The sequence below is a fragment of the Tenrec ecaudatus genome, chromosome 11 (genome assembly GCF_050624435.1).
Source record: "Tenrec ecaudatus isolate mTenEca1 chromosome 11, mTenEca1.hap1, whole genome shotgun sequence".
Lineage (NCBI taxonomy): Eukaryota > Metazoa > Chordata > Mammalia > Afrosoricida > Tenrecidae > Tenrec > Tenrec ecaudatus.
This window is the reverse complement of record NC_134540.1, coordinates 2,660,305-2,673,105: the sequence shown is the minus strand read 5'-3', so window position 1 is coordinate 2,673,105 and position 12,801 is coordinate 2,660,305. Positions and strand designations below refer to the sequence as shown.

General features: G+C 58.5%; 1 protein-coding gene across 4 annotated transcripts in view; it reads right to left on the bottom strand.

Moving 5' to 3' along the window:
• Window positions 1-4,544: 4,544 nt before the first annotated feature.
• N4BP2L2 (NEDD4 binding protein 2 like 2) overlaps window positions 4,545-12,801 on the bottom strand; it is a 51,244-nt gene continuing 42,987 nt past the window's right edge. For all 4 annotated transcript variants that reach the window (XM_075562759.1, XM_075562760.1, XM_075562764.1 and 1 more), the window contains 3 exons: window positions 9,289-10,844; window positions 6,747-6,832; window positions 4,545-4,945 (listed from right to left, as the gene is read on the bottom strand). In XM_075562759.1, the coding sequence (XP_075418874.1) occupies window positions 4,922-4,945; window positions 6,747-6,832; window positions 9,289-10,844 (1,666 nt within the window). In that variant the 3' untranslated portion in view covers window positions 4,545-4,921. The remainder of the gene's footprint in view (window positions 4,946-6,746; window positions 6,833-9,288; window positions 10,845-12,801) is intronic.

The window sequence follows — 12,801 nt, the reverse complement described above, 5'->3', positions numbered from 1 at the left end:
GGCCAAGGAATGGAAGGTGTCTTTCATGCCCATCGCGTGTTGATCGGGCACTGTCTGAGGTCGGGCGCGGTGTGAAACCCGGTCAGAAGGGGAGCGGGAGGGGGGTCTAAGATAAGAGTAACAGAATGGGAGAAGGGACGCATCCAAGGCCCGGGGTGGAGCCTTGGGCGGTGGGCGGCGCCACACACACCCGCCCCCCAATGGTGCGCTCCCTCCGCAGCCACCTTTGAGCCTTGCAGGTCGTTTCCAAGCTACCAGCCAGTCCTTAGATGCAGTTGCTATGCAACGCTCCCGCTGCCCTCATTGTCTGGCGCTTAAGTGCCAGGCAGATGTCCACCCATCATTTCCCACCCTTCCTGTTGACATCCCAGTCTTATCCCTGGGCCATGACTGAACAGAGATTTGGGGCGCATGGGGATAATCTATTGCGAACCCGAATCTTTGCTGTGTCTTTTGAGTCTCTGAAAGGCAGCTACTTTTTAAGGTGCGCATGAGGCTGGTGCTTCCTGCGGAAGACTGTCTTCCGTCTTCCCAGAGCCAAGCTACTCCTGTATCAACACAGCCCCCCACTGAGAGGCAGCTCCATATAATGCAGGAAGGCTGCTTCCCAAAGGGATCATGTCCGTGTGTGTGAGCGTGCGTGTGTGTGTGTGTGTGTAGATACCCAAACCAGCTCCATCCTGCACACGCTCGGTGGGCTCACTCTGACAAGAGGAACACAATAGGTTGGAGAGCAGCTCAGGGCAGGAGGAGGAGGAGGAGGAAGAGGAGGAGGAGGGTAGGGTGATGGAATGGCCCCAGAAAGTTGCTAAGGTCACAGAGACCCGTCCGCCCAGAAATGGCTGCGTCCAGGTGTCTTCTTCGATGTACGCTTTCAATAAACAGGCTTCAAAGAAATAAGATAAAGAACTACCTTTACAGTGGGGGAGGGAGGGTCACACCCCTTTCCCTAGTCTGGAAAGGAGGCAAGGGTAACGGGCTGGGGATGGTTCGGACCAGGCGGTGTTTGGCTCCTTGGTGTAAAGGGTAGCTATGAGTCAGAGCAGACTGGACCACAGGTGAGAACAACAGGTCCAGGCCTGGGTGGGCACAGGGCTGGGGTGCAGCAGTCCACCTTCAGGTGCTGTGATGTCTGGCCCCAGCCAGGGCCCACCCCTCCTGAAGCACCCCTGACACTCCCCGTGTTACCAGAAGCCCTGCTGGTGGATCTTCCCCTGCAGCAGCATGAAACAGGGCACCTGCTGCCTCACCACCAGGTTCAGAAGGGACCTCAAGGCCAGTCAAAGACCTAAATGTAAGGCACACCATCCTAAAATCCACTGGCAGAAAAACAGGGTCAGACGGAGAGACCCTAATGCAAGGCACAGACACACGGCTGGACAGAATGGAAACTATCCACACAGAGGAAGATAAAATAGAGAACTGGGGCCAACTGAAAACACCACACTCACAACAAAAGGCCTCATCAGAAACGTTAAAAAAGAACAGAGAAAAATACTTAGTAATGATACATTAGATAAAGGGCTAGCTAGTTGCCAAAATCTAGAGCAAACTACAACATCTTAATAGGAAGAAGACAATAACCCAATCAAAACGTGGACACATGGCAGGAACAGACGATTTCCAGGCGGCCAACACCATGTGCAGACATGGCCGAGGTCATAAGCAGTAAGAGAAATACCAGTTAGAAAAACGAGGTGGCCCCTCACACCAACACTCCGAGCAACGTGAAATAAATCAGAAAGCCAGAGACGCTGGAGAGGATGCAGAGAGAGAGGCAGGCTCTGCATTGCTGGTGGGGCTGTGGAATTGCACAGCCACGACAGAAAGCAGTGTGGCGCTTCCCGGAACAATGCATGTACAAGCAACTTAGGACGCAGCAGGCGCTCTCAGGGTGTATGCCCGAAGGAAACAGAACGCCAACATAAGTAATTAAATGTAAAAAGAGACACAAAGTACGCGACACAGACAGACATGTGCATACCTATGTTCATTGCAGGATTTTCCACGACAGCAAAAACATGGAAACAACCCAAAACTCCAATTATAGAGGAATGGCTAAGTAACTGTGGTACAGCATACGATGGGATCGTCCGCGTCAATAAAAACAACAACTCTCTTAGGTTCTGTGAGACACGGACACTGTGCTCAGCACACTCGGACAAGCTCACAGACAGATCCAAAGACAAAACAAGGTGGTTTTTATACGGAAAGGGGAAAGTCTGATGCCTAGGAGGCAGGCAGGGACGGACGGATGGACAGGGAGGAAACAGGGCAGGGGAGGGAGGGGGTACTGAGTGAGCAAGGAGGGAGGGAAGATTGGGGGCAGGGGGGCCAAGGGCATGGAGGTGGACAAGTAGAATGGGGACAGACTTGGAGCCTTTAGGGACAGAGCAGCTCACTTCAAACACATGGGGCGGGCGTGGGGGGAGCCATGGTGGCACAGTGGGCAGCTAACCAGACTGGCAACTTGAAACCATCAGCTCGGGAGAAAGGCTGCCTGCTCCGGTGCAGACTCCCCTTCTCGGAAACCCGCGGGGCAGGTCTACCCTGGCCTAGAGGGGGGCTGTGAGTCGGTGTTTTGCCTTTGGTCTTTGGTCTGGTGGCAGAAGAAAAGTGGGGCTTTCTGCTCCCGTGAAGACACCCACAGGGATGGTTAGTTCTGCCCTGTCCTAGAGGGTCCCCGAGTCGGCATGGACTTGTTGGCACTGAGACTCGCGGTTCTTTCCTTTGTCCCCGGTTTGTGCTCCACTGCAGAGGTCAGCATGGGCTCAGAGCTGAGGACACGCTAGGGAGCCGCTCTGCCCGAGTGAACCGGAGTGTGTTTGTGTGTGTGCCCGGACAGCTGTGGAGACATGGACTCCCATGTGGTGACTTTTGCTGTTGGGGGCTGTGGGGCCAATGCTGACTCACCTGGACCCATGGATGGGATGGGACAGTGCAGGTGCCCCACAGGGGTCCCAGGCCACCACCATCACAGGAGCAGAGGGCCAGGCCTCTCTGAGAGGCATCGGGTGGGCTCAGGGCCCAGCCTTGCATTTGGTGGCCAGGCACATAAAGGTGGCACCTGCAGGGACCTCCGTGCACGCAGCTCCCTGGGTCTGGAAGCACCAGAGGGAGTGTGTGCTGGCCCACCGTGCTCGCCCACAGGTCCTGGAACCCCCCAGCCCTGAAACCAGCCTGGACCAAAGGCAGGCAAGTCCTGCCCAGGGGCGAGGAAGGGTAGCAGGCGAGTCAGAGCAACAGACAGGACAGGAGTCCAGAGAGAACAGGAGGACAATGCGGGGGCGTTCAGTCCCTACCAGAAAGGCCAGTAGCAGCACAGCCCAAAGCCACTGCCGGGAGCCAGTCCCAACTCAGCCCCGGGGGCTTCCCCCACCACTGATCTGTCTTTACAGCCTCCTCTGTCTACCAGGGGTTGGAGGGTGAGTTTGAACTGCAGGTCTTGTGGTTACCAGCCCAACACATAACCCACTGCATCACCAGGGGCCCTGGGTCTCCTAGAGCAGAGCCCACGTTGGCCCATGACGCCGCTGTCATCTCTAAGGTGCCCGGGTGGTCTCAGCCCGAGGTCAGAGGAATTGCTCAGGCCGCTGGGCTGGGCGCCTCCTCCCCAACCACCCGCCCCGGGGTCTGGCCTAATGTCCCTGTGAGCATCAGCTTCTCCAGAGTGCTGTGCCCTCGGCTCTTCCCGAAAGCCTGCAAACGTTCAGGCAACACGTTTCCTGTTGTGTAGACGCCAACAGCTTACCAGTGGCGACCACATTTGCCCGGCTCCTTCTGTCACCAGTGGACTGGGGCCGGGGTCAGCACTGGGTGGGCCTGTTGCCAGGGGTGGGGAGGCTGAAGAGCAGGACTTCTGGACAGGCCGGAAGGCAGACAAGTCCAGACCAAGTTGTCAAGGTCCGGCAGCCCCACTCCAGCCAGTCCTGCTCATGCAAGGCCTCACCGAGCCCTGTGCCTGCCTCCCGCCCAGGATCCAGTCCAGCTGGGGATCTGTTACACCAGGCGGGCACATCCATGCAGACACAGTCACAGGTCCACGAGGTCAGTGGGTCCCTTTCAGAACACACTGGATGCTTTCCCAGGGGGCAGTGTAGGGAGACCGCCCCCCAGCATCCAGGAAGGAGTCGGTGTGGAATCCCACTCAGAGCGCCCTTTGTGACAGGAGGGCTGCCCCCACCCCTGATCCCTGAGCCTCCACCTTTATGGGCCGAAAGCCAGGCCTTTCTCCTGCAGCGCGCTGGGTCCCCCAGCCCTCCTTCCTTCTTTGAGCAGGACAAGACTAAAGTCTCCCATGGATGTCCACCTGCACTTCCCAAAGCTGAGGCCCCTGCCGTCCGGCCTGGTCCCACAGGGGCGCTGGGAGTGGCGACCGACTGAGAAGAGTGAGAGGGCACCCCCATGGACGCGCGAGAAGAGAGGAGGGGGGGCAGACAGCGTTACCCTTCCTGTCAAATGCAGAAGTGCGCACGCGCATGCACACACACACACACACACACACACGGAGGTCCCATCCGGGCACTTGGAAAGAGAATGCACACTGTTTATTCTGATGTCAGGCTGAGAACAGGCCACCAGGTTGTGCAGCTGCCTTATGCATCTGCTCAGCTGGGGGTGGCGGGGGGGGGGGGTTGACAGCAGGCTCTGCAACAAGGGTCCCCCAGCAGAGGAGCTGGCCACCAGCTGGAGGGGCCAGGCCAAGCTTTGCTGCCTTCACAGAGTCCCAGCTTGCTAGAGGAGAGGAACACTCCACGGGGCGCCGCAGGCCCGGGTTGCTATGGTAACAGGCTTCATTTGGGGGGCCGGATGAGCTGTTAACCACGCAAGCTGGACGTCATTGTCCACATACCCCTGGCGATGAGGCGGTGTTCACAGGAAGTGGGGCTTATGATTCCTGATTCCAGGAACGGTCATTTCTCTACTCCGCCTTCTTCTGCTTCTTCTGGAAATGAGAGGGAAAAGGAAGGGTGGGGGTGGGACGTTTGACACTGGGCCCAGGTCCCAAACCCACAGGAGCCAGGAGCGGGAACCTGCTGGAGGGGGCAGCCCCCAGGCACACAGGGCAGAGTCTGGGGAACCAGAAAAACCAGGGCAGGCCCGGCCCTGCCCAGCTCTGGGGGGTGTCGCTGTCACAATGACCAATGCCAATTTCTTTTTTTCCAGATAAAATTCAGGTCTCCAGGGAAGGGAGGGGAGACAGGGAGCCCAGGGACGTGTACTGGTTTAGGAGCGGGGTTAGCCAAACGAGCGGGCTTCCAGGGGGGCCGTGTGTCACGACAGCCCCCTCAAACTCGCTGTGCAGACCACCGAGAGGTCACCATGGCCACCAGCTCTCGTGGACAGAGGCCTGGGACTCTCCTGTCTGCACACCCAGGCCTCCTCCCGCTGCACTTGCTGTCCACGCCCCTCTGCCCTGCCAAGGCTGCCAACACCCATGCCCAGCAACCTGCGCTCACGCCATGTCGGACGCTCCCTCATTGGTGGCGCTACTGCCCGTATCACGGACCACTCCTCCCTCCCTCCACAAGGGACCCACACAGCTGGTGAGACTGCCTCAGGCCGTGTGCCATTGCTGTGGCTGCGGACCACAAGGTCAGCAATTTGAACCCACCCGCCGCTCCACAGGAAGCCGCTGCAGCGGTCAGCTCCTGTAGGCAGCCCAGTGGGGCAGTTCTGCTGTGCCTGCAGGGTGGCAGTGAGTCGGCATCACTGCTCTGCAGAGCGCTGGCACGGCCAGGTTTCTGTCACCTGCCCGGTTTTCCTAGCCAAAGGCGAACAGCCTGTCTGAACCTTGTTAGAGTGAGGCTGTGGCTGAGACTGCCTCCTACCAGGTGGGACGGGGTGCCAGTTGGCCCAGGGGCTCCTTAATGCCTGAACGCAGGCACGCACGAGCACATTCCAAACAAAATGTGTGACATGTGCCTCAGTCAGTGGTGGCTGTGGACAAGTGCTCTCGGGGACACCCTTGTTTTAGTCTCCTTAAAAACCCAAATCCAAACTCACGGCCATTGCATCGGTGCCGACTCTCGGAGAATCCCTAGGACAGGATAGAGCTGCCCTTGAGGGACTCCGAGACTGAGACTGTTCACAGGAGCAGAAAGCCACATCTTTCTCCCGAGGAGCTGCTGGGGGTTTTGAACTGCCGACATGCAGTGAGCAGCCCAGCAGGTGAGCCCCGGGCTCCTCGCCGGCTTCCTGAAGGCGCCTGCCCAGCCAGGGCTGTAGCTTCTGCGGGACTCTGATGGGTCAGCTCCACCCACGGGCCAGAGGTCAGCTCAGGTCGGTAAGGACGCTTCGCCTGAAATCCCTAAGCGTCATCTCGGGAGACGGTCTCAAAAGGCAATCTTGGGGTTGGGTTGGGGGGTGGGGGCTCGATTGGGAAGAAGTTTCCAGAAAACAAGAAAATGCTCAGGAGAGCTGTTCTCAGGGAGTTGGTCCATCACTGTGGCAGGGTGCCTGGTCCTGGCCCGGGCATTTTGTGGGGAAACCTCCCTGGACCACCCTCCTTTGTTCCCTAAATGCCCAGAGCATCCATGGGGTCCCTCGAGGACCCAGAGGAGCCCTTGCGGCTGCCGCGTCAGGGGAAGAGCAGGCACTGGAGACAAACACCATCCGCCTTCAGAGGTGCAGACCAGCTTCACGCTGGACCCCGCTGTCACTCCAAAGCGTGTCTTTGGTGGTGTGGGGGGTCGCCCTGAGTCAGCATGGACTGTTGGCAGGGGGCCGGGCCCTCTCCCACATACCTCCACCGCGTCTCCCCACTGCACATGGACCCTCCTCAGCGTCCGCATGTCCAGGGAGACCATCAAGTCCTCAGGCCGCAACTGGTCTGTGGACGAGAGAGCAGGCATGTCAGCTTCGCCCCGCTGCCCACCCTCCCATGTGACACCGGTGGGTTTTTAAAACATAAGCTGTCTCGCGTACGCGCACGCACACACACACACAAATGATTTGACAGCTTCTGCTCAGACTGCTGTCAACCAACGACCTCCTTCGGGCCCGGGCTTCCCGTCCAGCTACCCCAGCTGCTGCTGTCCGTTCGAGCCCCGGAGGTCGCCTTTAAAGAGCTTCGTGCTCAGGGCAAGTACTCTGCACTGACCCAGCTATAGTCCTGGTGGCTCAGCAGGTTAGGCACTGGTCTCTAACCTCAAGGTCAGTGGTCAGAACCCACCAGGGTTCTGTGGGAGGACAACGAGGTGGGCCACTCCAGTCGATGCTGCCACCTTGCAAACCCTGAGGCAGCTCTCTGTCCTCAAGGGTCCCCAGAGGACTTGGCAAAAGGGCAGTGGGTTGGGTTTGGGGTGCGTTTTTTGGTTCAGACTTTTAAGGGGTACATTTCTTTGGTTTCGGGATTAAGACTTGAAGATCATCTTTGGGAACTATTTTGGGGGCTCATCAGCTTCAGTGGCACAGGGCAATCTGGGTTCCATGGGACTTTGAATCTGTCCCAGCGTTCTCCCGTCTACGGAAACTGTGATCCACATGGTCAGCAGTGGTGGCTGGGCCCCAGCTCGTGTTTAAGACACTTCAGTAGCGAGCGACACGGATGCTGGTTTGCCTCCGGTCTCCAGCCGTAAGTGGAAATACTAATTAATTGCCTACCCAAGGGGCCCTCCAAAGTTCGTTAGACACAATGAAGCCACAAGGGCCCAGAGCCCCATTCTGACGCAGCTGTGTCAGGAGAACTGGGCCCCACTGAGTTTTCGGGGGTGGGGGTGTTTCAGAAGCAGCCCACCAGCATGCTCTCTGAGGGGCTCTGGCTGGAGTAGACACATCACTGCGTGAGGCTGCCTACACGGCCCTGATCTCTGGGACGGACCTTCCAGGGCAGCCCAGGAAGGAGGGGTCCTGACAGTCCCAGTCTGAGGCTCCGCAGAGCCTGGGGGGGTGAGGGTGCTCCCTTCCCGTTTGGCATCTTAACCAAGCTCATTACTGGGCAGACATTTACTCACATATTAACGAGCACCATTCACTTCTTCTATCCGCAATTATATCTCCCCATCTGACAACGACATGTGGGTGTAGTAGCCCTGGTGGCGCAGCAGTTAAGCACTCCACTGCCCAACAAAAGGTTGGCGGCTGGGTCGTACCGGGCAGGGTGAGAGCCAGGCCCCCTGACACCCAGTGAGGGGGCACCACGGGCCAGTTCTGCTGGGCCACACGGGGCGGATTCCCTGCCCCCCCCGCCCTCTCCCCCTTCTTGTCAACAGCCCTTTGTTCTTCTGTGGGGCTTTTAGGAGCAGTCCAATTTCCTCAGGTGCTTTTCTCCTTCTCCACCTCAGCTTTGCCCTTCACCCTCCGCCCCTCCTGCCCGAGCCACCCTGGGGAGGAGAGAGGGTGAGGCTGGGTGCCAAAGGGAGGAATGTGAAGAGGGGAATGTCCCGGTGACGCAGGTCTGTTTGGGGCTTGCCTGCCTCCTCCTTCCTCCTTCCCTGGGCCCGTGTGCAGGTGAGAACTCCACAAGGTCCTTTCGCTTAAGCCTGTCGGTCGGAACATGTGTCGATCACCAACACAAGGGACCAACCACCTCCTTTGCACCAGGAGAACTGGACGGTGCTCATCAATCCTGTGACTGAATTTTAAATCCAATCAAAGATTCTCTAGAAGAATCCTAACCACAAGGCTGGCACTGCAAAATCCTTACAGCATCCAGACTTTAAGGAGCCACAAAGCCTGGAGGGCACGGTCAAACTGCTAAGGAAATAGTTAACCCTGGATCTGAAACTATCCTCGGAGCCATCTTTGAGCCAAATAACCTCAAGCAAAATTCACACTCGGGGCCTCGGAGAGGACTGATTCCGACTCACAGGGACCCTGCAGGACAGGGTGGAACTGGCCCCATGGGCGTCCGAGGCTCTGAGTCCGCATCAGGGTAGAAAGTGGCCTCTTTTCCCTGTGAATCAAATAATAATTCAGTCTAATCTGGAAACGGAGTCTGCCTAAAGCCCGCTTTTTAAAAGGAATTCTGTGATAAATCTGACAGCAACAACTCAAAATGCTCGATGGGAACCTCTGGGGAGGGCGGTGCGTTTGAGGGCTTGGGCACCGGCTGCGGAGGGTGGCAGCAGGCCCCTGCAGAAGGCGCGGTAATAGGCTGTGCTTGTGTTCAGAGGGTGGCAGTAGAGGCGTGGGGTGCACCACAGACAAGGTGTGCTCTGCTTCTCTGCAGCACCCCAGCCCCGTGCACCTGGGCCAGTCACTGAGTCTGGGGAGGAGCGCTGCTAAACCCAGCTCTTGCGCGCCAAATCGGACCTTCCCCTCAGTAAGTGGAAAACAATTCGGTACCCATCAGGACTCCCGGAGATCCAAAAAGCTTGGCTAGCTGAAGGGCGAACTGGCGGGATAACAGGAGCCTGAAGGGACAGGCCTGAGCCCGGGCTAACTCCCGGCTGCTGTCCTTAGGTGAGCAGCCGTAGCGCAGAAAGTGCCAGTCAGAAGTGACGCTGAAAGAGAATGAAGCCTGAGGTTGGCGGCTTGACCGTTCTGAAGAAGGAGACCCCGGGCCTTCCTGACTGGGGCCTGCTCTGGCTGGACAAGGTGCCGGCAAGCACGGGCACCTGCTCGTCAAGGCGGCTTCTGAGAAGCGAGGCAGGAGCTGGAGCCCAAGCGAAGGCACAGGGTTTCTGGAGAAGCACACAGAGTACCTGAGGCCGCCAGATGAGAGGGAACGCGGGGAGAACTGCCTGCCAAGGACCAGCGAGGGGCCCCTGAGAATATCAAGATGAAACTGCACTGTGTGGGGACCAGGCGGGGCCTCTTGGTCATGGTTGGTTTCTGAGGTTCGACCTTCTTCCACTCCCACAACAATTTTCAGTCCGTGGCTTTCTATGAACAAGAGCACCTCCCCCCTTGCTTTCCCATCTCCGGCTTGTCCCCGCAGGTCAGAGCCGGCTGTCACACTGGCAGCCCTTAGCTCCCTGCTGTTCTGACTCTCCCGGGGGACCAGGGCCCTCTCCGGGCTGCCCACGGCAGGGAGGTGGTTTCTAGAGGGATCTGCCTCAGTCTCAGTGGCCCGGGACACGTTTCTGTCTTCCATCAATGGCCTCTTCTCTGTGGACAGTTCTGGACTGCTTCCTGGCCCTGGCGCTCCTTCCGATATGGAGATGGGTTGATCCAGGTCCCCTCTGCCACTGGGACAGGCTTGTCCCCGCCACCGGTCTTTCTTCAGTCTCTGGTCACAGATCAGGGCACCCGCTGCCTCAGGCCAGCTCCCGGAAGAGGGCCACTGCGCTTCTTCTTCCGATAAGCTGGTGGAGAAGAAAGCCCAGTCACTGGTGCGGCTGGTGCGGCCGGGATTGGCTCCCTGCTCTCCGGGGAGCAGCTGGTGCGAGGGTCTGGGCGCACGTGGACGGCATCGTGCCCTTCTGTGTCTCAGAGGCACGGCTGGGGCTCCGGGAGGCCCGTCCTGGTGCACCTTCACCCATGCGCACTCCTCGCTGGTCACATGGGGGAGGCTGTCATCGAGATGAGTGCCTGACCTCCCACTGGGAACCAACGAGGAGCTCCAAAGAGAGTGACCACCTGCACGGGGTGGCCGACCAAACGGCTCCAGCCCGGACACGGCGTTCGGAAGAACCTCCTCAGTGCCTGCGTTCCCCCGGCTCCGGGCCTTAGAACCCCTCAGGCACGCTCCCCGTCCACTGCCTGGGCCACCAGGGACGGCCCGGCTGGGTTCTCTTCTGGCATCTTCAAAATCGCTCTCCTCACTCTCCCCGGCCTCCTGGGCTCCGGGGGTGAGACAGGTGGTGGCGTCACGGCGACGCCTGTGAAGCTTGTTGCCCCTTCTGTCTCTCCGTTTGGGTCTCCCCAGTCCACGTCCAGGCTCCTTCCGATCGCTCTCTCTGGAACAGAAAAGAAACGAGAAGTTTCACGCCACGTGTGGAACGTGGGCTGGGGCATCACACTTTTGCTGTGGAGATGAAGGGGTCATTAGCACCCCTCGAAAAGGGGCGGAGGGATCATGGAAAACACCCAGCGACTCTGGAAGCCCTCTCGTCCTCGGCCCGTACTCTACAGTGTCCTTCTTCAAGTGGGATATGCTTCGGGGACATTAAAGCGATGATCACAAACGCATCCCTGACAGTTTCATCAGAGCAACTGGTCCCATGTCCCTCCCACCACCCGAGCCTGGAGACAGCCTGGGACTGCATCGGGCGGCCCGGCTCTGGGGCGAGGGCAGACAGGTCTCTCTGTGGCCCAGAACCGTCGCTGCATTCTGAAGGACCGAGGAGAAACATGGCCCAGCACAGGCTGTGCTTCTGCAGGGCTGGCACAACCATCGCTAATGACGAGGCAAGGGGCCTATCCTCCACGCGCATCCCAGGCATCGGTGCCACGTCCACTCTGACCTGAACCACCCAGAGCTACAGCAGACTTCCTCCCTGGCCACCCGAGGCCAGTCATCCGGGAACAACTCCCGGCACCTCTAGCCAGCTGGCCTCCCTTTCTCTAGTCCCCTGGGAATGGGTCACAGGCTACAAGGACTCCATCCTCCACTGGCGGCAGTTCTTCTGTCTGTCGCCCCACTCGCCAGAGCGGGGTCTTGGCCAATCAACAGCACCTGCAGCCCTCTCCCGTTCCCCAGTCCCACAGCTGGCTTCTGACTCTGAGCTCCTGAGTTCCTGAGCAGTCCTTCTGAGAGAGCGACTCACACCCTTGGCTCACTGAAGCCATGGACACGTCCCCCACGCGACTGTGGGGGCTGCTGCTAGCTGTGCCAGTGCTTCGGGGACAGGCTTGCACAGAGCGCCCAGGCTCAGGCAGATTAGGGAGAGACTGCATGAACGGTATCCATAGCAGGGGCAGGCCAGAAGGCGAGCCCCTCAGGTTGGAGGCACTCAGACACACCTGGGGAAGAGCCGCCCCCCGGGCGGATAAGGCTTTCAGCACCTGCACGTGTCGCCGTGGCACGGCTCCAAAGGAGAAAGAGAGCAAGAGGCGTCGAGCCAGGAACACGGACAGATGTGGAATAGAACCCTTGAAGGACTCTCCTGTGCCATCAGTGAATTGAGCTGGATTAGTACTGGCCATTTTGAACCAGACCATCAGATACTGAAGAGACACGGCATATCTGAATTCATCGCGCTCACGCGTGCACACACGCACACGTTTCAAAATCAGGATAACACCCAAATGCCAATTATGGAAAGCCAACTACTATGGCTATTATTCAAATTTACGCACACACACCGCTAATGCCAAGATAAAGAAATGGAGGATCTGTACAACTTCCACCGTCTGAAACTGAGCAGGCACCCGTGGAGGCACATGGGCAATTCCTGGTGGTAGGGGTTGAAGGCCACAGAGAAAGGTCGGCAGTTAGAAATGGGGCCTTGTGGGCAGAAATGAAGCTGGAGGTCATGGGGCACAGTTTGAAAGACCAAGGACACTCTGTACATCCCTTTTCTCACCATACAAACTGCAGCTCTGTGGCTGGTGGGACCCAAGCAGTCAATCAGCGACATCTGTGGGAAGAGACGACGGAGAAGCTCCCCACCTTCCCTCGGAGTCTCACTGGCTCACATCACATGCCTCGCCCAGAAGCGGCTCTAGCCATCGCGTTAGGGGTGAGTCGTTAACTGCCTGTCCAGATCACAGGAACTTCCACCACTGCATCAGAACCAGGATGGGGCAGACAACAGAGCAGACCACCAAACACCCATCCAAACCAAGACTCTGAGAGCCAGCCGAAGGACGGCCTGAGCACGCCCCTCCCATCTGAATCCAGAGGCCGTGTCCAGACCGCTATGCCCGTGGTGCCCTACGACTGAGGAGCAGACGGGCTGTGAGCTGTGGGCG